Here is a 27,176-nt window from a genome sequence, read left to right as displayed (position 1 = left end):
TAAGAACGAAGAACGATCGATTGAACTGTATTTGCATGTTAGGAATGAGCCATCCATTGAATGTTCGTATCTTTTGCTGAAGTTCCATCAGAAGTAGTCACTGTGCAATACCACACGTCTCACGATCCACTGTTAAGGATAATAAATACATCTTTTATCAATATTTTGTTCTCCTTCATACTGTTTAGCCAAGTTGTTTTTCGATATTTGATGTAAACACTACATCTGCCCAGTGGAGTCCTAGACTCGAGCCCGCTGTAGTCTAATAACCGCTAATTCGAGTTCTTTGTTCACCCGTCCTATAGCTTCCGATACATTTAATTTAACGCGGTATCACTGCTCTTTGGCATTTGAGCTTGTTATGCTATTAATATCGTGGAATAAAGGGTTGGGGGCGTAGGCAGCGAAAGGGAGTATATAAGAAAATTCTTCCCTCCTTCGAGTGTTTGTTTATTTGCGATGAGACCATATTTCCTCAAGAGATCCTTTTCTTCAAGATAATAGCGTCAGCTCTCATGGATCCATTTGTTACCGTGGTGATGTGCCCACTTCTTTTGTTGGCGTGCCTCTGCTTCAATAAACCCTCTTCCTGCTATCAGCCTGGTGAACATGTCGCCGGGTTCTTCTGAGCTAATAAATAGCAAGCATCATCCCTTTCATCTGCTCCACGATAGCAGGGCCTTACAAATGAGGGTGAAAGGGAAAGTGCGCAATATGAATCGTACAGCTGCACTAATGGAGCACGTCCTGCTGAAACCAAAAAAATTACATCTAGTCGATTTTCGAAGCAGCTGCCCAGCAGGTTTGATTCGCTGTCTCTGAGAGGGTAATGCATTTCCACTTTCGTCTTCCCTTTCCGTTCCCCAGACTTTGTGACAAAAAGAAAATGGGATTTTGGCGTAGTTCATTTTTGTTTGTCTCTGCGTTCTTTTGTTTCATTATTTTAACTAAGCAAGGAATGTCCATAATTCATCTGTATTTTATTTCATGCTTTTTTGAGTGCACATTCATTTTTTTCATACTTTATACTTCTTTGCTCCCTAAATAACCCACTGGGTCACTTCATTTATCAAACTTGTATTTTTTCTTTCTCATTATGATAAATTGTTTTATTAGTTTAGGGGTGAAAACCCTACTCAAGCAACAACCACAATCCCGGTCAGGGTGAGCCACAAAAGTCACTATATCAACCTGTGCTTAACCCTTAGGTAGCTTGGCACAGAAGCAGTCAGTCTTAACTTACAGGCAATCTGTAAAGTATTTATGTAGCAGACAGTGATGAGACGAAAAAAAACAAGAGAAATCCCAAACAAATTTAGAAAAAAATAGTGAACATTTTAATAAATAAAATAACACCAACTAATCCAATCAGAGTTATGAATTTGTAAAATGTTTTTAGTGTAAAATGGCGCCTAAAAGACCAACGCACCAATCCAGGGTAGTCAGTTATACCAGACTGGGCCAAAGTCAAAAGTTAAGGCCAATGGGTCAGATTCACGAGATGGCTTGGGTTACCTTTGGGCTTAATTGAATTTTTAAAAATGAGTTCCTGAGAGTTCAGCAGGGCAAGGCAGCAGGCAGTGTCCAAAGAGAAGTTGTCAACATTGGGGCCCTGTTGAACAGAGTCGCAGTGAAGATTTTTACCATAGGGCTGTCACTTTTTTGGAAGTCAAAAATCTCCAGCATGACGCAGCTGTAGGCTGTAGCTGACAAGGCCTCCTCTAGACCCTATACCTTTGTTAAGAGGCCCTGGTGAACAGGATTTGCTGCTGCGGAGAAGAACATAAGCGAGCCACTGCAGAGTCAGGCCAATTCACTTTGGGTAAATCGGCGCAGGTAGTTCCAAGTCTTCTGTCGGTTCCTAGGGCACTTGTTGGTGGAAAATTCTTCACGTCCCATGTTTTAGGGTTCGACAGGATTAGCACCTCTAACAACACTGACAAGGATCCAGGAAACGCGGTGCGCCACTTGGAAGTGGGGTTAGGACTGCAGTGGAGGCCAGGTGCAAGGTCTCTAGTGCTTTATGCCCCTGGTGCTTTATGCCCCTGTAGCTCACACGTCTAGTTGTTAGAAATGGGATTTCTGGTTCGCTAGGGCAAGAGCCTAAGCCAGGCAGAATCCACCACTCTAGTCAGGGCAAGGGAGTTACACACGGAAGATAACCCCTGCTCACCCCCTTGGTAGCTTGGCAGAGCAGTCAGGCTTATCCCAGAGGCAATGTGTAAAGCGTTTGCACAACACACACACAACAGCGACACACTAGGCACACCACAAAGGAAACTTCACACAAGGTTATATAAAAAATAGCCTTTGTATTACTCATACAACACATTAGAGCATAATCACATATATACGCTGTACCACCTGGCACTAGGTATTACTTTACAGGGGATTATATACATTACAGGGCCAATCGGGCCACTGTCCTAACCATTAGCATGCATAAGTAGTGAAGACAACCAGTAACTACTGGCAAACTTTGCACTTAGCATACACACCTGGGGCATAACAACCTAACATCACCTAGTACAGCATATTAGGTAAACACGATAATCGCATTAGGCACCTCTTAGGTATGTACCTAATCAGCAGTGCACGTTAATCACTTATTAGGTGCACATCTTCCCCCTACAGCACAAACAAATAATGCCTAGACCTCCTAACAGTACTTGGCATATGATGCAAAAATTTACTTAGCAGAAATGCAGGGCAACATCGCCACACATCATGCCCTCTTAGGCAGAACCATTACACACAATAGGCCCTATGTCCCGGAAGGCCCATGCCCTACAGCCTCCTCAAGGCTGTAGGGCGTACGCACCTCCCTCGCGGGTGTCCACTAGGGAACACGTTACTGTACCTCAAAGGAATGCCCCTAACATCTGATAGGGCTGCGGCTGCCTGCGACCATGCGATGCAGCGAGTTTCAGACAGATGTGGGAAATGTGTCGGTGTGACGAAAGCACCTGGGCAAAGTCCTCCAATGGTCCCTCGGGCACTCAGCCCCCCGGACACTCACCCGCTCACACTGGGGCGGTCTCGCGGAGCCCAGGAGGTTCTGTTGTCTGCCTCACGCCTCCAGCACCAAGACTTCCAGCGGGGTTCCCGCCCACGATCAGCCTCCTTCGGCACAGCACAGTGGTGGCAGGACCCGGAGTGAAGTCCCCATCTGCTTCGTCTCCTCCGGACTGGGGCAACACTTGTAGTCACGCGGGGCTCTCCTCTTCACCTGGGAGCCACGCCCACAACCAAGCAGCTGCTGCCTGACTTCCGGTCTCCTCTTGTGGCCCGAGAGGCTCTTTGCTTACGTCCACGCCCCCAGCAGCTTAATGTCTGCGGCCGGACCTGTCAACTTCCTATTACTGGCAGGGAGCCCCGCCTACAGCCAGGCTTAGCCCTTGCCTGGATTCCGGTGGCTCTGCAATCTGGCTGAAAACCCCAGAGCGACGTCTCTGGCGGTTTGGCAATCCTCTCTCTAGTCTGAGCAATGCGGGCCACCTCAGCAGAGCCCGCCTCACTGGTCGGTAGCAGGTGCACACAGCACGGTGCTGTACAAGCAACCAGCACTGCAACTGACGGCCACACCGCTCTTGCTCTCTCAGCACCCGTTACTGCGGTCACACCACAGGAGCCCACGTTAGGGGCTCAAACTCACAGGTTGGAGGAATAAAGAAAGCACTCCAAAGGCTTTCTCCCCGCGTTGCTCCGGGCACAATGCCCCCCTGCCTCAGGCACCTGGGTTAGAGTGCTCACCACGGGCTGGAAACCCGTAGCCTTTCTAGGGCTCAAACGGGGCAATGAAGATGTAGCTCTCACGAGGCGATAAGTCCATAGTCCCATAGGCGTAGCTGGGCACAGGATGGCCAGCACGTAGGGACCCCCAGGAGCCAGCAGTTGGGTCCCACAGCGGTTCCTCGTGGCAGAGTGCTCTTCAGATCCAAGTAAGCAACCAACAGCCTCTCACATGGGGTCACAGCCCCAATACTAATACCAGTTCGTCTTTGTTCTCCCCCTGGCCCAGGGCTCAGTGTCCTTTCCAAACCAGTTCTGTGGGCACTCACACATTTCTCTAAAGGTGCATGACCACCTCCTTTGTCAGTGTAGGCACTGGCCCCAGTAATGGCAGAGGCCTGAGACAGGTTTAAAAGGCTACTTTGGTGGGTGGCGCAAGCGGCGCTGCAAGCCCACCAGTAGCATTTAATTTACTGGTCCTGGGTATCTGAGATACCCCTTTACAAAGGACTGATAGGTAAATTAAATACGCCCAAGAGGTGTAGACCAATCTTACCATGTTTTACCATAGAGAGCACATGAACTTTACAGTGGACAGCAGTGATAAAGTGACACAAGTCCTACAACCACCAACACCAGGTCAGAAAAAATACCAGGAGAAAGGCAAAAAGTTCAGGGATGACCGTACAAAAAGGGCCAAGTCTAACAGTCAACTAGTCCTTTGAGTCATTTCTGTGGGTCCTACGTTCAAGGAAATGGTCCAGTTCTCCGAGCAGCAAGGCAGGCCTCTAGCAGCAGGTTAGTTCTCCGGTAGCAGCAGGGTTGCCCTCTGGGGATACAGGCAGTCCTTCCGAGGTTTTCTACAGGTCCAGGAATGTACAGAACTGTTGTTCTGAGGGTCTAATATTTATACCTGTTGCCAGCCTTTAAAGTATGAAGACATCCTGACCAACCCCTATATATGGTTTTGGAAAGTTCCTTCTTTCCCCTGCCAAGGCTCCAAAACGTCTGGGGTCACAAAAGGCTGGTGTCAGGTTCCTTTGTGGGTACTGGAAGCAAGCCCTTTAAATGTGGGGCAAGGAACAGCTCCGCCCCAGCCATCCAGGCATGATGACCCATTCTGCCACCTCCCAATCCCCTTTGGTCTCACTGTCTGGCAGAAAAACCAAACCCCAACAGCAGTCATTCAGTCATGTGACCCAGAACACTGGCAGCAGGCATCAAATGGTTAGGGCAAGAAAATGCCAACTTTATAGAAGTTACCAGAAAGGGCACTTCCATCGCGCACCCGTCCGTCGCACTGCTTTTATGAAGCTGTGTTCTTCACAGAAATACACTTCCGTTAGAATTATATATGTTGCTCTCTATTTTTCAACACTTTTACAAATCCTTCTATCACACACTTGCTCTTTTTTTAAACCACTGCGGAGACAGCTTGATCGTACAATGAATCTTTATTCAACATTTTCAAATGCCTCTGCTGCCAATCCAGGCTTTCAACATCGGCACGTGAGGACAATCGAGTATCGGAATGGTCTCATTTAATTGATTCTACCCAATGCATTTCAAGCATGACCGGCTCTTCGTCAGGGGTTCACTAAAACAAATGAGAAAAACAACTGAAATAATTGCTCGAAACAAAGCAAATCTGAGTATAAGAAAATGCACTGGTAACTTTTGAAAAGCGCTGTGATTGGGGCGATTCACAGCTTCCGCTCGCACGCGTGATTCACACATTTGTGTAAAGGAATCACTTTAAACTAAAGAAGGGAAGGAGTGCATTCTCTTATACTCACATTTGCTTAGCAACTTCATCGTCCGAACATGAGTTTGCACCCCAAGGAGTTTCAATTTCATTATATAAAATCAAAATCATCACTACGGAGACAGAGAAAATACATCGCACAGAGTGGATTTCACGGCGAGATAATGGGACTATTTTTGAATAACATCATCAGACTGAGTTGGCAGTTGAATAGTTGTTGCTCTGACAGTTTTCTTTCGATGGTTTTTTGCTCTGTATGCAAATTGAATTATGATGGACTTGTTTGTTTGATGGACACAACATGTTTATAATCATTTGTCACTTGTTTAACACTGAATTGCATTGATTCATTCGCACTATGTCACGGGGGATGGTTTATGAAAGATTTATTTTTTTGTTAGTTTTCATGATTTCAGGGCAGTGCATTATGGTATTGGTAGTTAGGTTTTTTTCAGTAAACATAGCCATAGGACGCAAAGGTCATGGGGTCAAAATGTAGCAGCGAATCATGATGACAGATTCGGCACACGAGGGATAGTGAATATTTAATAAAGGCTTGAGAGGCTGGGTAAGAGCGTGAGTTGTCAGAAGAGGGAAGTGAAGTGTATAGAGGAGGAGATTTTGCCGGTGGTGGCGTGTCAGAGGTAAATTGATAAGAGTTGAGCTTCACAAGAACTAGGAGGGGGGCATGGAGATGGGGTAGAGTGTTGGTGAAAGTTAAGGCTAAAGATATTTGTGTGTGGGGTTGTGATTTACTTACAGGGAAGTGATTCTTTTATGATTATTTGTTAGAAATCTTTTTTCTGTTATACTCATTATTTAGTCGCATTTATGTTTGGGAGGGTATAATTTGAGAAGGGGGGTATGGATGGGATAGATAAAGGTGGTGGTATTTTTGTGTATATAGCAAGTATATTTCGAGCAATTATTTAAGTTGGTCTCATTTATTTTAGTGAACCCCTGACGACGAGCTGGTTTGGCTCGATTGGGTAGAATCAATGAAATGATACCATTCTGATACTTGATTGTCCTCACGTGCTGATGTTGTAAGCCTGGATTGGCAGCAGAGGCATTTGAAAATGTTGAATAAAGATTCATTGTACGATCAAGCTGTCTCCGCAGTAGTTTGAAAAACAGCAAGAGTGTGATAGAAGGATTGGTATAAGTATTGAAAAATGAGAGCAACATGAATAATTCTAACGGAAGTGTATTTCTGTGAAGTACACATCTTCATAAAAGCAGTGCGACGGACGGGTGCGTGATGGAAGTGCCCTTTCTGGTAACATTTGAAAGCGCTGTGAATAGGGACGATTCACAGCTTCCGCTCGCAAGCGTGATTAACACACAATTTGTGTAAAGGAATCACTTTAAACTAACAAAGGGAAGGAGTGCATTCTCTTATACTCACATTTGCCTAGCAACTTTATAAAAGTGGCATTTTCAGAAGTGACTTCATCATTGAAGAGGATTTTAAATTACTATTAGGATTTTAAATTACAGTTAGAGTCCAAACTTTATATTCCTGTCTGCTCCCAATCAAAAGTTAGCACTTAACTAAATTTGATAACGTAACCCCATGTTAGTCAGAGAGAGAAAGGGCTTACAAGAGCAAAATTAAAAAAAATGTAGGCGTTTTGCACTCCCAGGACACGTGAAACTTAAATCCATATGTCCTACATTTTATCTAAAATGCACCCTGCACCATGAGCCATTAGGGCCTACTCTAGGGGTGACTTGTAGGTTTCAAAAACAGATTGGGGCCTGGCAAAATATTTATTTTGCTAAGTCAAAATGACAGTTCAAACCTGCACAACAGGCTGCAGTGGCAGCCTGCTACATGTTTTAAAAGGCTACTTTAGTAGGTGGTACAATAAGTGCTGCATGCTCACTAGTAGCATTTAATTTTCAGGCCCTGGGTGCATGTAGTATCATTTAATAGGGATTGCAAGTAAAATAAATGTGCTTATCCAGTAGGCGCCAATTTTATCGTGTTTCAGTGAGAGCACAAACACTTTACCAAGGATTAGCAGGGAAAAAGAGCACAGTCCTAATCCCAACAAAAAAATGGGTTTAGCAACAAAAGACAAAAAATCGTGTGGGGGGGGGGGGGGGATATAAAACCCGCAAAAAAGGGCCATGTTCAACACTGATGAATATTTCTAACTGCTGATTTCTCACCTTTTGAATCCCCCCCCCCCCCCCCCAGGTTTCAGACTTTCTTATTTTTTTAGCAATTGCTCTTGCACACCTCTAGATGGCACCATAAGACACTCCAGCAACATTGCACTCTCTCTGGAAGGCGCTGAGCCACATATAGGTGGCAACCCTATTCGCTGACCACTTCCTGACCTTTTATGTGTATCCTTTTGTCTGTGTATCAGTGACCCTAAAGTTTTTATTTTTTACTGTGTGCTAGGATACTATATCCCCTGAAGACAACAGAATTTTAACCATGAAACAACTGCAGGAAACAATTATTTGTCAGGGACCCACACAGCATGTGTCTGTGGTATCTAGGGTCCCGAAATGACTCCTTCAACAGATGCCAGCAAGTACAAGAAAGGAGGCAGATTTTGATCCAGGTCTCAGGCCTGTTCCTGCTCCATGTCCCAATCCTGCTTTGGGCCACCATAAATCTAAGACGTTCGTACAGGATCGGTCTCTTTCCCATCACTCCAACTCCAGGATAAAGACACGCAATTGGCACTAAAAAAACTGACCCTACCCCAATTGATCATCTCGGAACCAATGCCTACTCTAGTCCAGAAGCACCAGATCTGGAATAGTCCTCAGCAGAGGTTAGCCAATTTCTTATTACGAGATAGCAAAAATATAGTCTCTCTTCTGGGAGGAGTCCTAAGCAGTGACACTACTTTGAAACGAGTTCTGTTGAAGTAAAGAGAATTTATTTGGATTTGATTCAGACGCTCTCTGGGGTCCTCCACATTTAAAGTGATGATTACTCAACCCTTATTATACTGATGATGGCCTGTAATGATAGTGACCTGATGCTTCCAGCTGAGACTGAATTGCACTTCACACTGGGCCCCTACAGAAAAGAATACCTCTTATGCAGTGTTAGTACGCAGAGCAGAAGTGCTGGCCCAGGTTTGAATTGAAGGTGAATCTACTAACTGAGTTCTTGAAGGCTGGGCCCTTCGGAGGCCCTCCTGCCATTTAATGAGTCTCTGACTGACATTGACTGTTCCCTTGTTTAAACCTTGCTCAGCCCTGTTGGTGCATTACACTGTAGTGAGGAGTCCGGTCAACTCCTGGGGGCTATGCCTTTCCGATCCAGCACCCGAGCCTGGATGTTCAGGCTTCCACCAGCTTGGTCAACAGTAATGCCTTTACCATGGCCCTGTCAGACAGGGAATTGAATTGCATTGATGAATTTGATAGAAGAGTTTTCTCCTTTGCTAGTTTTTTTATTAAGGTCTGTAGGAAAGTAAGATCTGCTTTCATGGTTATCCCGCAATTTTTACTGGTGCTCTGTTTTATGGCTAGTCTGACTGGGATCCTGCTAATCAGGACCCCAGTCGCTGTGCTTACTCCCTAAATTTGACAGTGATAAGTACTTTTGTACCTTCCCAATTGGCTACTGGTGTACCCGTGTAAGTCCCTAGTATATTGTACTAAGGTAGCCAGGGCATAGGTACACCAGGGGACTCCCATAGGGACTCCCATGGGCTGCAGCGTGTATTATGCCACCCATGAGGGAGCACTCAAAGTAGGACTACAGGCCTGCCATTGCAGCATGTGTAAGCTGGTGCTAGCACCACTTGCAACAGATAGGTTTCCTTATATCTGAGGTCACTGCACTTAAAACCTATAAGTCGCCCCCTAAAGCAGGCCTTTCAATTCTGAAGGCAGGGTGCTAGATTATAAGTGTGAGGGTGCCCTGCATGAGCAGGATACCCCTGTAAATCCCAGTCAATCCTCCTGGATTTGTAAGTGTAGTCAGCCATTTTGATACATTTAGTGGCCATGCGTCCTTACGCGATTGCTAACTATATTTGTTGTGCCAAACTTGGACATGTTTGGTATCAAACATGTTGGAATCATACCCCAACACCATTACTGGTGTTCGGGTAAGATTCCATGCACAAGGGGGCTTCTCAGAGGAGCCCTTAGGGCTCCCAATAACAGCCTTTAGAGGATCTGCCAGCAAGCTAATGCGGCTGCCGACGCCTGACACAATTGCTGAGCCGAGCTCAAGCAGGGGAAGGTAGAACAATAGGTTTCCTGTCACAGTGGGGAGTGACCACCTCTCAGACAGGACTTAGTGTATTAAGCTGAGGTGGGGGTGCTTGCTAGCGCCACCAGACTGCTTAGAAGGGTACATTTGGTGCCCTCCTTGCATACTCTAGTTTGAGCCAGTACTGGGAGCCCTTAGCTCCAGCTCTGGCGCAAAACAGGACAAGGGTCACGTGAGTATCCTCCCCTCTGTCCAGCCCCTCCTCTGAATCGTCCCAACCCTTTCTCTAAGGTACTTAAAGGCTTACCTGTTGGTGGCTCTTCAGATTTGTTGTGGGACACAATTCAAACCCGAAACCACTTCAACTGTCTGGACACCTTGGACTTCGGTGGACTTCGCCTGGAACCGACACTGCACCAAGGAAGACTCCTACTGCTCCTGGTCTCACTGTTCTGCTAGTCTTATTCGTCGTCTGTGCCTGTACTTTATCCAGGTTCCTCTCAAGGCCTGTGTGCATCAAGGACACCCGAAGTAATCTCCTTTGGCGTGAAGGAGCCACTCCCCTGCATCTGAAGGCACCGCAACAAAGCTGATTGGTCTGCTACCCCTGATGTCCCACGGACTCCGAAAGGCTTAGCAACACAGGTGGTGATTCTGCAACTCCTTCAAGGCCTGACCTGTCCTCTCAGCAAGTTTGTCGGAACCAATGGAACAGAATTCCTGTGCACCACGTCGGCTTGTCATTGCCAAGGCTTGTTGGTGCTGTAATCCAGAGAGCTTCAGGCTACAAGTAGCTCTAGCATCTCTTCCTGCCAAGATCTTCGTCCTAAGTGCATCCTCTGCACTGCAGGCTTGAATCTTTGGTGAGCTGTTCGATGTCCTCTTGCTACTCCTGTGCCTTCGGCCTGTGAACAAGCCAGCTGTTCTGAAGATTAGAAAAATATATACAATCTGTTATGGTAATGATGCAGGTAAGCATGTATTGAGAGAGGAGACCAATTTCCTGTGTCACAAATGGGTGCGCCCCACAGCATCGTCTGGGGATGTGCAGCCATTACTTATGGATATGCCTTTTATAGTGCCAGGCCTTTTTGGGAGAAAAGGCCGATACTGCCTTTGACCGCATTAAGGAAAATCATATCACTGCACAATCATTGAGCTTGTTGTCTCCAGCTCTTCCAATTCACCAGCAATTATGGAAACTCAAAAGGAACATTCAAGGCCTTGTTTATCACTAAAGGCAGCTCTTGCAACCTGTCCAACATCCCACACCTCCCTTTTGTTGTTCCAGGAGATATGGTGGCAGCAGAGTCAATGCCACTAGCAAGGACAATATTTATTATCTTCCACGTCCCCTACCACAACTGCAATTAAACTACTTCGATTTCTCATTCTATAACCAGTATCGAACATGTGGTTTTTTTCCCCTCTACTGTTGCCCAAAGGAGCGATGGAGAGTCCCAGCGGAGAAGGTCACATAATGCGGTTCCCACTACTGTTTTGGGTCCGATTCTAACTCTTCTTTTCTTGAAAACTTTCCTTAGAAAGAACAAGTTCAAAATGCTGACTCTGACAGTGGTCCTCTCTACCCTAGATCATGGGGACTGGATGGTGTCCTTGGACTTGCAGTATCTATTTGCCCATTCTGTAGCCTTACAGATGGTTTCTTCAGTTTGGGTTGGCATCAGAACACTGTGTGCCATCCTATTGTGTGGCTTTATCTTGGCACCCCTAGGTGTTTATGAAAGTGATGGTAGTCCCTGGTCAGGGATGCACTTATTCCTGTTCTCAGCAGTTGGCTGTTGAAAGCAAGATCACCACAATCTGTTGCAGAGCTCCACAAGACTAGTCTCCCTGCTGTCCTCCATAGGGCTCTCCATCAACAATCCAAAGTACAATTTCCCACCAATGTAGAGGATCCCATTAATTGGTGACACCTTGGTCATGGTGTGTCTCAAGGGCTTTCCAGGCACACGACGAGTCTGGGACGTTCAGGTGATGATTCGGATATTTTGGGATCTACCCTTCCTTTGTTCCCGCACAGGTGGTTTGGATGCTTTGTATTCTCTGTTCCACATGCATTCTGCTGTTGGTATGTGCTCTTGGCATATACACGCTCTGCAGTGGAACCTCCACCTGCACTAGACTCATCACTGGGGTTGCCTGTCAGTCTAGGCTGCCTAGCAGCTTTAGTGGTGGCTGATCTAAATGCCATCCTGACTTGTGGCAGACCATTCTTTCTGCCTCACCCAGAGCTCACATTAGTGACAGCTGCTTCATCTCTGGTCTCCTGGACGAGGTGGTTACCAAGGGCCTTTGGTCTCTGGTGGAGCAGAGACACTATAGCATTCTTCTTAAGCTGCATGCCATCTGGTTCACATGAAAGGCCTTTTTCAGTTCTGTCAATGGGAAGTCAGTCCAGGTCCTGATGGATGACAAAATCACATTGTGGTACTGCAACAAGCCTTGCGGCGTAGGGTTGCCGGCGATATGCCAAGAAGCGCTGAGGCTCTGCCTCTGGTCTTGACCTCCAGGGGATCACACTGACAGCCATTCATGTAGTAGGCTTTCTCATGGTCAGGGCAGACAAATTCAGCAGATGCATTCTGGCGGACCACCAATTGTCTGCACTCAGAGGTGGTCCAAGGAATCATCGCCCAGTGGGGGTGTGCCTTGGGTACATCTTCAATGCCACTGAGAACAAGGTCTACCTCAAACCTCTGTGGGGGATGCATATTACCTATTGTGGGACTCTGGCTTCCTCTATTCCTTTCCCCATTGCCTCCTCTTCCCAGAAAGTCAGGAGAGCCCAAGCTCTGCTCATCTTAATAGTCCTGAATTAGGGGGAGGGGGGGGCATAAGTGTGGTACTTGGATCTGCTGCGCCTGATAACTTGTCCTCTGCGTTGCCTTCCTCTTTGAAAGTATCTCGTCTCCCAGCACAGGGCAGGTTACTTAAACTTACACCATCTTCTCTTCTATGCATGGAGATTGATCAAAACTAGCGGACTAGTTTTGGCCTGCACATGGAGGTAGCAGACTGTATCTTGCCTGCTCAACACCAGTCTACCTAATTGATTTACTCTGGTTACTGGGAGAAGTTTGTGGAGTTGTGTGAAGACCCTTGTGTTGACTTCAGGCCAAGGTATCTGATGAGCTGTTATTTTTTGCGCTAGCCCAGCAAGAGTTTAATGTGGGCTCCATTAAAGATCATCTTTTGGCCTTTTTTCTGTCCATGACCAACCTTTGTTCTTTTAGTCACCTATGGTCAGTTTCTTGAAAGGGTTCACACATTTCCTCCTATGCACTTTATTATGCCCCAATGGGACCTTAACTTAGCCGTTACATTCTTGATTTGCACACCTTTTGAGCCTGTGCACAGCTGCCCTCATTATTGACCAGTGGGACCGTTCATCATTGCCCTTACATCTGCATGCTGTGCCAGTGAAGTGCAGGTGCTGTCAGTGCAACCTTCAAATACCTCCTCCTTCTACTTCAAATTGTGCCTTGAACTTGTGCTTCATTTTTACTGAGTGGTGTCACTCTTCTACGTGGAACACTGCCACATCTTCCTACGAAAGAGGAGAAGCCCTTCACTTTTAGTTTGCCTGACTAAGGATTGTTGGCTGGAAGACCAGCTATTTGTTAGCTTTGCTAAAAAAGGAAGAACAGTTAAGAAGAATATGCAGAGGCCCTGCTGAAGCATTCTCGCTGTATTTGCTATCTCTCGAAGCTCTACACCATTCAGGATTTAGCGAAGGATTTCCTCTCTGCTGTGAAGGTTGACTCCCTGATTGCACAGTTATCTTCTCATGGGTTCATCGTTACGGAGGATGCCTCCACATCGGACCCGGTCGACAAGAGAGTAGGCAGCAGTTAAAAGGTCTTATGCAGCGGCCACGTTTTCCATCAGTGCTTCCGCCTACCTCTTCTACACTGTTTTTTGAAGGATTTTCAGTCCCTAGCCGAACTTATGGACCAGGGAGCTGACAAACTTCCTACCTTGTCTGTCATGGAACAGCAGACGAGAGGGTTGTCTGATATATCCTTTGATACCTTGGGGATTGCAGCTGCTGCAGGGGGTGCTCCTATTCAAGCTGTGCGCCAGGTCTGGCTTTGCCACTGAAAGGCTGAAGCAGCCCAGAAGTCCATTCTTACGGATAACCCTTTTTTGGGGACCAGGGTGTTTGGCTCTTCCCTGGAGGATATTGTAAAGAAATCGGCTGAGGCTAGGAAGCTGTTTGGTCTCGTCCGTCCAGCTAGAGGGAGGTTCTTTGGTCTCAAGAGGGCCTTTGGGCTGCTGCTCCTAGGGGGAACTTGCCCTTTTGAGGGAGGGGTTGCAGCCGGTGCACCCCGTTCTCCCTCAATTCCCAGTCTCAGCAATCGGATCATGCAAGTCCTGACTATCCTGGGGTTCCTACGGTTAATCTCCTGTGGGGTATTGATTGTGGACTTTCATAAAGACTTTGAAAGGATCGGTCTCAGACCTGTGGGCTCTGCAAATTGTCTGGCAGGGTTACTCGATTGTCTTCGACTCCCCTTCTCCAGACTTTCATTCATACCCCCTTGCCATCAGCCGCACCAAAGAGGGAGGCGCTTTTAGCAGGCATTCAGGGTCTTCTCAGAAAAGAAGCCATTAGTCCGGTTCCGGCCTGTCAAAGGGGTATAAGGGTCTACGCCATCCTTTTTCTGGTGAGAGAGGTTTCTGGGGACCTCTGCCCTGTGTTGGATTTGAAGAGGGTGAACTCCTATATCTCTCATGTACAATGTAAGATGCTTTCTTTGCTTGAGATTCTTCCTTTGCTGGTTCAGGGGGATGTTGTGGCTTCCCTGGATCTGCTCAATGCCTACCTCCACGTGCCCATTCAACTGGCCGCTTAGCGGTTCCTCCGGTTTTGTGTGGGAACTGAGCACTTCCAATTCTGGGTACTGCCCTTTGGTTTGTCTTCTGCCCAAAGGGTCTTCATGAAGATTTTGGCCCCCTTGGTTGGGATCATCCACAGGGGGGGGATTCGGGAATTCCTGTACCTTGATGAATGGCTGATCTCTGCCTTTTTTCTTTTCCTAAGGGGACTCTTCACATCTAGAGGGTGTTCGAGGTCCTGAAGAGGCACGGCTTCCTGGTCAACCCCAACAAATCACATCTGGCTCTCACTCAGGACTTGGTGTTTATCGAAGGTCACTTGGCCATGGTCAAGGGGCTGGTGTTTTTACCGGTCAGAAGTAGGGCAACCCTGAGGAGGGATCTGGGTTGTCTTTTGACCTTGGATTACGCCCCGGTGCATCAATGGTTGAGGGTGCAGGGTTTGATGTCAGCGGTGATAAGTGTTGTGCCTTGGGCTAGTCTACACCTGTATCCATTACAGGCAATTGTTCAAGGTATTTTTCCATACAGCACAGAATCTGCCCTCACCTCTGTAGTCGACAACATCCGACGCAAGGTTGATGTTGGACAAACTACTGTTCTAGTGCTACTGGACCTCACAGCCGCATTCGACACTCTGTCTCCTGCCATTCTAACATCTCGGCTTAGGGAGGCAGGTGTCACTGGCTCGGCCCTGAGTCTCCTCAACTCCTTTCTCCTTGATAGGGAACAGAGAGTGATGCTCGGCAACCACCTCTCCCCAGCAAAGTCTCTGCAATGTGGGGTGCCACAGGGGTCGGCATTAAGTCCGACCCTGTTCAACATCTACGTGGCCCCCCTTGCTAGGCTAGTAAGATCGCAGGGGATGGAGGTGGTATCATACGCCGATGACACCCAGATCATGGTTTCACTAACTCAGTCCTCTGTTTTAACATCTGCCTTTAGCTTCAGGTCCTGTATGCAACATGTTGCAGATTGGATGGTTACCAACTCCCTGAAGCTAAATGGCGACAAGACTGAGGTCCTGATCTTTGGGAAGGACCAAGATATCTGGTCGAGTGAGTGGTGGCCCTCTTCTCTTGGCACCTGCCCCACTCCCTCTCAATCTGCCAGAAATCTGGGTGTAGTGTTTGATACCTCACTCTCGATGTCCTTACAGGTGAATCGGACTGTTTCGACCTGCTGGGGCGTGATCAGGACGCTCAACAGAATTCGCAGCTATTTGTCTCTTCAAGCACGCAAGCAGATTGCAGTCGCCCTTGTTGGTTCCAGGTTGGACTATTGCAATTCTCTCTACATGGAATCCAACAAGGGCCTTATACATCGACTGCAAATCGTGCAGAACGCTGCTGCACGTTTTGTCCTGGATCTTTCCAGGTCCTCTTCTGCTACTGCTGCGAGGAGAGACCTCCATTGGCTGCCTATTCAGCACAGAATCTATTTTAAAATTCTCTGTCTGACCTATAGAGCACTCGAGGATGGATCTAAAGGCGCTATCAGCTCCCTGCTTACCCGTTACCACCCTACAAGGTGTCTGCGCTCTTCGGGACTATTCCAACTTGTTGTCCCTCGCTTCAAGCTCACTAGATGGGGAGCCAGGGCTTTTTCAGTCGTTGCTCCACAACTTTGGAACATCTTGCCGACAGAGTTAAAGACCTTACCCTCTTTAGCGCTGTTTAAAAAGGCCCTAAAAACGTGGTGCTTTTCTAGAGCCTACGCAGGTTGAGCTGCAGGGGCTTTTGTCATGAGTTGGATTTAGAATTAGGCGCCTTGACGCCCATTGGGCTATGTTTGCGCACGATAAGATCCCTTTTATTATTATTATTATTATTATTAGTGAACCATCTCTTGTCCCATTGGTCCCCTTGCTCCGCGGCTTACGATCTGCTGGTGGTGGTGTCTCCTCAGATTGGGTCCGATCTGGGTTGGTGGATGGTGGAGTTCAATCTGTCAAGGGGTCTACCCTTCTGGGATCCCCCTCCCGGGTGGTGATGATGGATGCCAGTCAGCTGGGCTGTGGGGCGATGTTGGTTTCCCGATCTGTGCAGGGTTTTTGGGATCGCCTGCAGGCTGGTTGCTCATCCAATGTCCGGGAACTCAAGGCTGTTCAGATGGCTTTTCTGGAGTTTGCCTCGGCCCTTCGGGGGCATTATGTTCTGGTCTGACCGGACAATCTGGTTGTGATGTGTTAACTCAATCACCAGGGGTGCTGCAGGGTTCTCTCTGTGGCTCCTGGCTCAGGAGATTCTGACCTGGGCAAAGGAGACTGTGTTAATTCTCAGGGTGGTTTATCTCCCGGGGAAAGAGAACTGTGCGGCGGACCACCTTAGGGCGTTCCCCCACCCCCCACATGGCTTCCATCTCCCTGACAGGGAAGGTGTTCCAGGTGTTGCAGTCGAGGTTTGGGTGCAGACGGTGGATTTGTTTGCAGACAGGGCCAATGTTCACCTGCCCTGCTTCTGCTCGATTCTTCCCTGTCCGGATGCATGGTGGGTGGAAGCAATGTCATTCAGGTGGCCGTACTCCCTGCTCTACACATTTCCTCGGATCTCTTTGATTGCTTGGGTTCTGTGCAAGATTTGCCTGGACAAGGCATTTTTTCTGTTGGTTGTGCCCAGTTTGGTTCACCACCCTTGGTTTTTTCTGCAGAGGGAGATGGCTGTCCAGGAGTGTTGGGCGAACCCAAATCTTTCATACCCCTTGCGGGGTCCTCCTCTTCCTGTGGGGGTTCTGGGTGGACTCCATCTTCAGGCCTGGCTCTTGGGAGGGTGAGTTTTTTGTCTCTGGCTGCTCCGTGGAGGTGATTAACTTTTTGCAGGGTTCCCATTGTCTGGCGACTCTTCAATCTTATTCCCACAATTGGGGGTCCTTCTCTCAGGGGTGTCTTTCTAAGGGCCTGCACTCTGGTTCTGTGGATCCAATGAGGGTGCTGGATTTCCTGCCTGATTGTTTTGCCTTTGACCTGGCTCCCTCTATGTTCTGCAGTCTTAGTTGGACGGTCTAGATCCTTTAGTGGCCCGGCTGCTTAGGGGGAATTTTTTTACAACGTCCAAAGGCAATTTGTCTTGCCCCTTCCTGGGATCTTTCGTTAGGTTTGCAGACCCTTCATGGAGTTCTGTTTTTAGCCCTTGGTGTCCGTGGACGTTAAATTCTCAACTATGAAAATTGCTTTTTTGGTGGCCATTGTGTCCGCTGGTCGGTTGAGGAGCTGGGATCTTTTTTGCGGTCTCCTTTTTTGCGTCTTACCAGTCCCTATTGTGTTGCGCCCGATCCTAAGTTCCTGCCCAAGGTCCCATCTGTTGTCAACCGTTCCCAGGAGGTCATTCTGCCTACTTTCGCTCCGGTCACTGGGTCCGGGGTGGATGCTGTTCTCTCTCTGCTGGATGTCTGGCGGGCGGTGTTGGTGTATTTGAAACGGACTTTGCCCTTTTGCAACTGTGATGGTCTGTTTGTCACTTTTGGCCTGGTAAGTTTGGGTCATAAGCCTTCTCTCTCCACCCTGAGTAGGTGGTTTAAGCTGATGTTCTTGCTGGCCTATAGTTCCCAGGGGTCGGAGGTGTCTTCCCGGATCCAGTGTCGGTCTACCCGGAGTTGGTCTCCTGGGCCTCTTTCAAGGGGGTCTGGACTGAGGATATCTGTAGAGCCTCTATGTGGTCCCCTCTCCACATGTTAATGGATCACTACTGGGTGGTGTTGGGTGGTCCTTCTGCAGGGTTTTGCTGATGCGGTTCACCAGGCTCGCTCTTCCTAATCTTGATTGTCGCTCCTTCTGTGGTAATCTGCTTGTTTTTTTTCATCTGTATTTATTATTTGGATTAAACCTGGTGTTTGCATCATCCTGTGGTCTGTGGTTTCTTGTGAGTGTTCATGAAGCCGCTGGCATGGGGATGGGCCCTCTTTGTAACTCTGGTGGCGAGGAAGACGTACGAGGAGGTAATGGCCCGGTTACTTACTGGTAATCTTCATTACTCCAAGTATTGTCTTTCTCGTCACATTAGTTCCCATCCCTGCCTCCCTGTTTGGCTATTGGCTTCTTGTGGTTGCTTTTGGGGCGTGGTAGTTCTATAGGAAGTGGGGTGGGTCGTCCCTCCTCTAGTACTGGGTCAAGGGTGATGGTGGTAGGCAATGTTGGGGAGGAATGGGAGGCATAGAATGTAAATTGCTTTGGAGGTTTCTGGTGTGGAGCTGAATGTCAATTCATAACTCATGTGGCGAGGAAGACAATACTCAAGAGTAATGAAGATTACCGGTTAGTAACCGTGGCATCTACTGTCCTGCTACTCATGGTGTCCATGTTTGCAAGGAAAGTATCCACCAGTGTCCCCTCTTAACCGCATTTACTTCCTTACAAGATGCAACCCTTTTCAGCAAGAGAAACTCCATTACTTAAAATTTAAATTGGCATTCTTTTCTTGAAAGTATGCTCCTACTACAGACAAATGCCACTTGTCCCAATGAAAGGCTGTTTTTTTGCCATCTGACTTTGGACTTTAATTCCTTGGAGATGTTGGATACATGTGTTGCACAAAGTATTGCCATTTACAGTACATGATATACGTTTCCATACATTCATCCGATGTCGTTTCCAGCAGATCAAAGTTAGCTGTGCCCCAAGTAATTTAATTTAAGCCAAAAAAAGAAAAAACTAACAGATAAACGGATGCCCAATGTGCACCTTCTATGTATACAGATCTTTGCTTGCAGGATCTTGTAAAATAGTTGACACACATCTGCCTTTACATTAAGACCTGCATCCTTACATGTCCATAGCCTTTTACCAGCCTGTAAAGTGCAGGCAGACCTAAGGTTAACTTAATATCTGTGTCTTTCATCACACAACCAGTCATTGGGAATTATCCAAGCCCTAAACCTGAGGTACATTCCTCGTGAATAAGGTTGACCAAACTATTATATTCTGTGAGCAGGTTGTGCTTAAAAATATGTAGTGCCTAATACCGAGCTCACGATTGCTTGTGGGTTCTTTTGATGTAAATGACCCAGTAACATGTTTTGAGACTGATCTGGTCGTTGGGATCAATTACCTCACGATCTCACCACAAACATGTCGGGCCTAAACTAGGTAAAGTCTCCTTAATGTGGTTCACTCATAAAAGGTGAAAGGAATCACCACCGCTTCTACTTTCATAATTCGTTTCGGGACACAGCTAAACATCACAGGTTTTATGGTGGGCACACTTGAATACTCCTGACCCACCATCTTCCCTCAACAACAAAGATGTTGACTTATGAAGATAGAAGATTTGTCTAATATAGTCTTTCCGAGTATATGGTAGCAAATTCATATTCACGTGTTTCCGTATTTGGGCTCCATACGCTGCAGATGATTCAATGTTTGCCTGCTTAGAAGGGGGTACTGATTTAGTTTTTTTTTTTACTTTTTTCTTTTAAGAAGTATAAAATCTGTGAAGTGTTAGACGTAGTTTCGGCACCCTTTGCAATCTGGACTTGCCAGTTCCATTTTTCATTAAAATGTATCCCCTTGTAATCGACATGCAAAACTACCTCTGATTTATCCTGCTTGGTTTACCAGTAATAAACAATTTTACATTTCTGAGTCAGTCACTTTAATCTTCTTTATATTCCAAAACTAATATGAGCAGTTTATGAAGTGCAATCGCTTTACACATGATAAAAGGTTGTATGATCTACAGATTACTTATTGCAGTTGTCAAAGTGAGAGCTACAAAACACCCCTGACGTACGCCTTCATAGATTTCAAACTTTTGTTTGTGCATCTTTAATGCCAAATCTTATTTTTGCCTAATTCCCTGACTATATAGATATATATAAAAAAAAGTTGAGCTCCACCAGAAATTACAAAATATTCATTCTAGATAGATCTGCCTTCTGGTTCGCATGTCAGTATTTGTATTATGAAAAGCCATCTGGGTCCAAAAAGGTTGTGTAAAAAAACGTCCTTTTCAAAGTGTAACATGCTTGAATATATAGAATATATTGTTCATAATTAAAATCGGCATCAAATATTTGTTTTTTTGTCCAGTTGCAAATTTTAAGCGTGACTTGCATTCCTCACTTATACCACTTTCCAAAAATGTTGTTACGATTGTACAGTGTCTTCCCAAAACGTTCCCTGTAGTACGGCTTCCTTATTGTGACTAGTGTGTGCACCAAAAGGTTGCCAGCTACATTTAATTGAAGAAATTGCGTTTACAACCAAACTCATAGGAGGGAAAGCCATGTCATCAATTCAGTCACATTTTTCTTTCCTATGTATATTCCATGCATGAAGATGAGTATACTTTTACATTTTGTGTCCTTTTTGTTGTCAGACATGTCTTCACACATAATACAAACAATGCTAAATAAAGCTAGGTTGATATTAACCATGAGCGACCATGCCCACTATTGACATTGTGCGCGATATTCACATTCTTTGCATTCCTCACAAGCCCCAAGACATTTTTTAGGTCTCGCCTAGGCAGCGCTTGCGCTGTCTCGTTGAGACATGCAGTATACACTATAGTGTGGAAGCTTCATGGAAGCTCCGCCCACTCCACCCAGCTTGTGTCTTAAATGCTGCCTCCCGATTGGTTGTAGGTTTGTTAGTCCCTCCTTATGATGGACATGTCTTCATTTGTGTCCTTCCACGGCTATTGGCCCCTTTACTGCACAGACTACTTTCTACTGCCCCCTTGCATTGCCAATGCTTGTTTTATTTGTCTCTCCCCACTCCCATCTGAGATCTCCTTTTATTTATTTATTTTATCTCTCCCCACGGCCCTTGGAGATCACTGTTTATTTATTTTTAATTAGGTGATACAGCCCACCTGAGGCTCGAACCCTGCTCTCCAGCTCCAAAGTCCGCAGCTTTATATGTTGAGCCACCTCCTCGCTCCAAATTCTTAGTTTCCCTCAGTCACCCTCCCACCATGCACCCACCCTTAACCCCTTCCTCCCTCTCGCTTTCCCTGAGCTCCCCCGTAAGTGAATGGGAAGTGTACAAGCCCTATCACTTTAAATGTTAACAGCCTCAGAGTTCTCTTCCAGAGCCCCTCCCTGCCAGCCCTGACAACATCCACGCACGGTGCATTAGAAGGGCTACTGCGACTTGTTTTTATTCCCTTTCCCTCTACTTCATTGGGTTTTGTCTTCCCTTTCTCTACGGGGACGTGCATTTCATAACAAGCATCCCGATCGCACAGTCCTTCCACATTTCACTCCCATAAACGGAAAACCTTTGCACGTTCAAAACAAGCCCACTATAAACGAAGTCGCCATCTTGGAACGTGGATTTGCCATACTAGATGTGCCCGCATTTCGATAGAAGTGATTTAACGGAAATATAAACATAGTTTATTTCAGTTTTTCCTTGAACAGAACAGCTGAGAATATAGTTCCAATAGCAGCTACTATAAATACAGTGGTACGTGCATTGTGTTTTGAATTAAATAGTACCTCCAAATTTGGCAGCGGTAAGCCTGGCGCTGTCTCTGCTCAATAAGACGGTCGTGTCGCGGCCATCTTGGAATTGTGTGTGTTGTTCACTTAACAGAGAATATACTATTTCTAATTGTGAATCTATCAAATACCTTAGACGTTCATTGTTTAATGATTATATCCAACAATATGAGGGAAAAGTATCCGTTCTAAAGTTGTATTTAATTTATGCATATGCTTGTTTTTATTTCCTTTACTTCATTGGGTTTCGTGTTCCCTTTTTTGGTGCATATTTATATAGCGCGAACTCGACCCGAAGGTATTGGAGCGCTTTACATAGCTCCGTATTTACATTTCACATTAAGGCGCAGGGAGATTAAGTGATTTACCCCAAATCACAGGATGTGGACGCGACCTCGAGGCTCGAACTCTGGTTTCCAGCACCAAAGTCGGCAGTCTAGCCGACGGACCACATCCTCATCCTCTTCCCTTTCCTTACGGGGACGTACATTTCATCCCGCTCCTGGCTTTTAGCTCATCGATCTCGTCCGAGGAAACAAATGGAAGGGAGTTTGATGGAAAAGTGAAAAAATACAACAACATTTTTGACAAAACAGAACGGTATTCTAAAGTATCTGCAGTGAAAATGTTGGTAAAGACTGGAAGTAATATTAACACATGGCAGCTCTTGTTATTCAGCACTCTGTTTTTTTGTAGTCGTTTTTGCACCTTTTTAGGTCACATGTACATACTGGTTCTTCACTCATTTCTACTGGCAGGGGCGTCATGAGGGAGAAGGCCACCCCTGCGAGTAATGTGTCTTTCCTCTGTCACTGAAACAGACTTTCAGGGTCAATAAAGACAGGCTGGTTAATGGTCTGTTGGTGAACTGGGATGTGTGCAGCCCTTCCTGTGCATTTTTCCCAAGTTTAATCGTATGTTTCCACTTGTTGCACAGCTGTAGTGAAACAAACTATAGAAGATCAAGGTTATCTTTTAACCTTTATATGAAGAAAAAAACCGTGATATTGATAGCTAGAAGTGCTGTTTAGTTCAGACTAGAGAGAACTAGTTGATCCTGTCTCAGACTGGTGATCTAAGACACACTATTAGTAGCACTATTCAAATATGTACGTGTTTATGAACCCACTCCGAGGTCGACATACATGTTGTTTTCTAGAACACTCTTATGTACAAGAGGCGAGTTAAAGAATGTTCGCGTGGTTTTCTACTTAGCAACTAGACTGATTAAAAATGTAAATACTTTATATCGTCTCAAGGTTTTTATTTTCAGCAGTTTGAGCTGGGTGACAAAGATTGCACACAAAATTCGGGCTTAGACGTGTAGCCAATAAAGTACTTTTACAACAGATTATAAATGTTTATGATTGGGGACCCCTGAAATCTGTCTGGGAGTAAAATTCTGATTTCCCCGACTTTCAGTGCAGGGACAGTCATGCAAGATGGGTTCAGTTTATTGTTACTGGACTTCAAACTATATACAGTGGGTTTGGCTCTGCCTCAGCTAATAGCACGAGGTGAGAAGGCAATACTCGCGGTTTAGTGTATGTTTTCATCTCCTACGGGTACATGCATTGCAATGCACGAGGCACCATTTTACATCTCAAAAGTCCATTGAATCATAATACATTGCAATCTCATGTATGCACTGTATACCAAAAGAAGTCTTTTATTATATTTTTTTCACTGCATCAGGTTTCAAAAAATATGTTTTAGTCTGTTACACTGTTCCTGATCAGGGCATGGTGGGCCTGAGGACTCATCCCACCTTTGGCAACAAGGTACTGAAAGAATTCCACTGGAATGTGATTTTTTAACCTACCTTCTTTTCATGTCTTTGCGCTTCCCTCAATGAAGAGTCGCTGCACAACTAGGATGTGAGGACCTTCTTAGGTTTTAACCTTGTCTTTTAAAGCTTCCTTGGCTATTGACAACATTTTTTTATAACTTTTTGTAGCAATGATGCAGCCCCCTTAGGCCACCATTGACAGATGGACACTTCTTATTTCTCTTCAGGACTGTGTGAGTCTGATCCTCAGTCCGTCACCAATTGGAGCTAAGATAGCTTTGCTGGTACTCTATAGGGATGTACATATAGGAGAAATGAGCATGGCAAATGCTTACCCCCACCCTCCCAGGATAGATGCATTCTGCAAGTATTACATTCTTTAGGCTCCCGCCAGAGCAAAGCATAGTTTTGTCTAGAATGTCTTCATAACCTTTTGACATAGGCCCTCCACATCAATTGGTTGCTTTGGTTGCCTCCTGCTCTTGCTTGGTGAAAGTTTTTTACTTTCTTGGGTCAGCCCACACAAGTATTTGGCCATCAGGTGTATTAATCCAGCTAAAGAGCTCTTTTATTGTTATGCATTATAATGGAGCACACCACCTTTCTTACTTCCATCCTGTACTTACCTCTTCTGTCATTCGTACTCCTAGTCTGTCATGTCACTCATCCCCTCTCCGATCACTGCTCTTACTCAGAACCACTGCTCTGACCCAGTGCTTATTTCTTCCCCTGTTTCTACCCTTAAAACTGTTAATATCCATCCTCCTATCCTTTCTGAACTTACTCATATTCCTAATCATATACTTCTAGTCTTACTCCTGCTTATTCATATTCATTCAGATTATGCCTACTCATACTCCTGCTCTTGCACTTACTCTTATTCTCTTTCATGTTTGACATTACTCCTTTCTTTTACCTTTTCTTACTTAATATTCTCTTGTAAGCTTACTCAAACTCTTACTCTCGCTTCACCTGCTCCCACTTGTATTTACTGCCACTTCTACTTCGACATTTTACCCCTACTCATATTCCTACTTCTAATCCTGCTCTCTCGTACCAAATCTTTTTTCCTGCTGTTTACTAAACAACTCTTCCTTTGTGTGTTCTTCTGCCTGTCTTATTTTTCAGCTTACTGGTTTTGCCTCATTAACTCTACTACTACACCTAATTCTTCCTCTTGTCTCCTACCATCTTTCGTACTCCTCTTACTTCTACTACTCATCAAAGTCAATCGATTTTGCCACCTGTTCGTCACTGTAGCTGATTGACTGCAGAGCAACGAACAGTCATTCTATGGAACTGGAAGCAAAAATATCTCATGTGATTTACTCAAATGATTTTTTGCAGCCTTGTGTACAGGATCTCCTTGAAACATTGTAATGTTAGTCATTTGACTCTGTGGAACTCCTTTTTAACTCCCAACAACCCTACAATACTCATGTTAATTCTCCACTGTTCATCATAACCAACAAACTCCTCAGTGTGCACTTATGTCCTGTCGCCAGCTCCCTATTTTAATTTGGCAATCTAACATGGCAGATGTCCATTTAATATAAAATATCAAAGAAAGGCCTACAACAATGCATGGGGAGAACATTTCGAGTGGCCCAGCAGTTATTTGCAGCTTCCAGGTTCTCTTAAAGTGTATATATATGTGTGTGTGATATGGTTAACATTGTGGAGCAAGGGCGGAGCAGCAAAATGGTGGGGAATTAGAAAACAAAATAATAATCCCTGATTGGAAACATGATCAGCAGAGGAAGGGTAGAAGTCCACCAGTAATAAACCGAGATCGAAATGCTTCTGGGCTATACATTCTCACGAATAGAGATGAAAATAATCAAATCCGGAATAGGGAAGGGAGAGTCACAACAAAGCCATCCATTCATTAGCAAGGGGCTGACCCAAAGTCCACCCACTATATGTATTTTGGAAACCGCAGATCTTGCTAAAAGACAGGTGAATTTGTCTCTAGCCAAGACCTAAAAATTGATTCACTGCAAGTAATCTGCCACAGACAGCCTTCCTTTTCAGGTCGAGCATTCAAGACCTCTTGTATATACTTTAGTATATACTTATTGTATACTTATATGTGTATATACTTTGTGGGCTCTGGAGATCAGTCCTAGGACTTTTCTGCTTCCGCTTAGGGACTTTGTTTTCTGTTCAACTGCCTCTATTTAACTGTCTTGATGGAAATCGACCAGCAGAGGTCAGTAAAATAGTAGATGTTTCAGCACCCAGGCTAATGTGCTGCATAGCTAAATACATATAAGGTCCCAAAGGCGAGACCGATTGCATTGCAAATGCTTGTCTTTTGTTTTGGGGTGCTGTGCTTAAGCAGGTAATTGTGTGCCTACAAAGGTCTCTGTAATGGGAGGAAGCTGAAGGGCATTAGCACAGACACTCCATCAAATTCGGACTGTCTCTAAACCACCCGTTTCCCTACCACCAAACCCCCCCCCCCCCACAAAAATATCTTGAGTATTACTTGCTCCAAGGCAGAGAATGACGCACGCCGTTCACATTGGACGCTCATATACAGGACTGCATTTTATGTCTGTTGTAGATCATTGTGCACGTTTCTTATTAAAGCTGCGGTAAGGCACATTGCTCAGCGCTGTGGAAATAAAGATAAATACATGTGGTTCTGCATTTCTCTTGAATACACTAGGAATGAGATGGAAAGACACTTTTTGGAACTGCTGCAATTTAATATCAATGTACCTGCCAGTGTTTACGCCAAATACTACTTCGATCTTCGATCCCTTGCAGATGACAACAACCTGAACTTTCTGTTGGAACCATTAAGCAAGGACCGAGCACAAAAACTAGAGGTAATGACAGAATATTGAAATAATAGATCCTATTGTTGCTTATTTACCACTTAACATTTGTTTCTATTTCCTGGTACGAAGCTGTACTCTATTCGAGGTTGTATTTAAGGTAAAACTTTTATATAGCACTCCAACCCTATGGTATCCACTCCCCTTATCTTTAGAATGCACTGGAAAAAGATGTGGTGCTTAGGTGGCAGCAAAGGTTGCTTGAATATTGGCATTTAAAAAAAAGTTTTAAAATATTTGGTATTTTCAGTCCAACAGTGTACATTTTATTAAGCTGCTGTTGGGGATTTTGTGTCCAGTTGGCGCATATCTGGACATTTTTTGGCTGTTTTGCCGTATACTAGCTTGTAGAAATGGACTCTGGATGAAGCCAAAGTACTTGGTTTGAGCCAGCCTGAGTTCTGTGTAAAATTTTACAAGAAATTTTAAGCTATGGTTAAAAGACCAAAAGAGAGAAAGTCCGAGTTTTGTATTAAAGTTCAAAAGATGGTTTGAACTGATCACGATCGAATGATGTGCTGCAGAATTTAAAGTTTTATCTCC

The 27,176-nt window shown here is 45.4% G+C and overlaps 1 protein-coding gene across 1 annotated transcript in view; it reads left to right on the top strand.

Annotated features, from left to right (window-relative positions):
- CCNYL1 (cyclin Y like 1) overlaps positions 1–27,176 on the top strand; it is a 332,747-nt gene that overhangs the window by 250,090 nt on the left and 55,481 nt on the right. Inside the window, exon 9 of the mRNA XM_085648879.1 lies at positions 26,462–26,624. Within this exon, the coding sequence (XP_085505005.1) occupies positions 26,462–26,624 (163 nt within the window). The remainder of the gene's footprint in view (positions 1–26,461; positions 26,625–27,176) is intronic.

Source organism: Triturus cristatus, chromosome 3_2, assembly GCF_964204655.1.
Source record: "Triturus cristatus chromosome 3_2, aTriCri1.1, whole genome shotgun sequence".
Taxonomy (NCBI): Eukaryota; Metazoa; Chordata; class Amphibia; order Caudata; family Salamandridae; genus Triturus; species Triturus cristatus.
The sequence above is the reverse complement of the archived record's forward strand: the minus strand, read 5'-3'. Positions and strand labels throughout refer to the sequence as shown.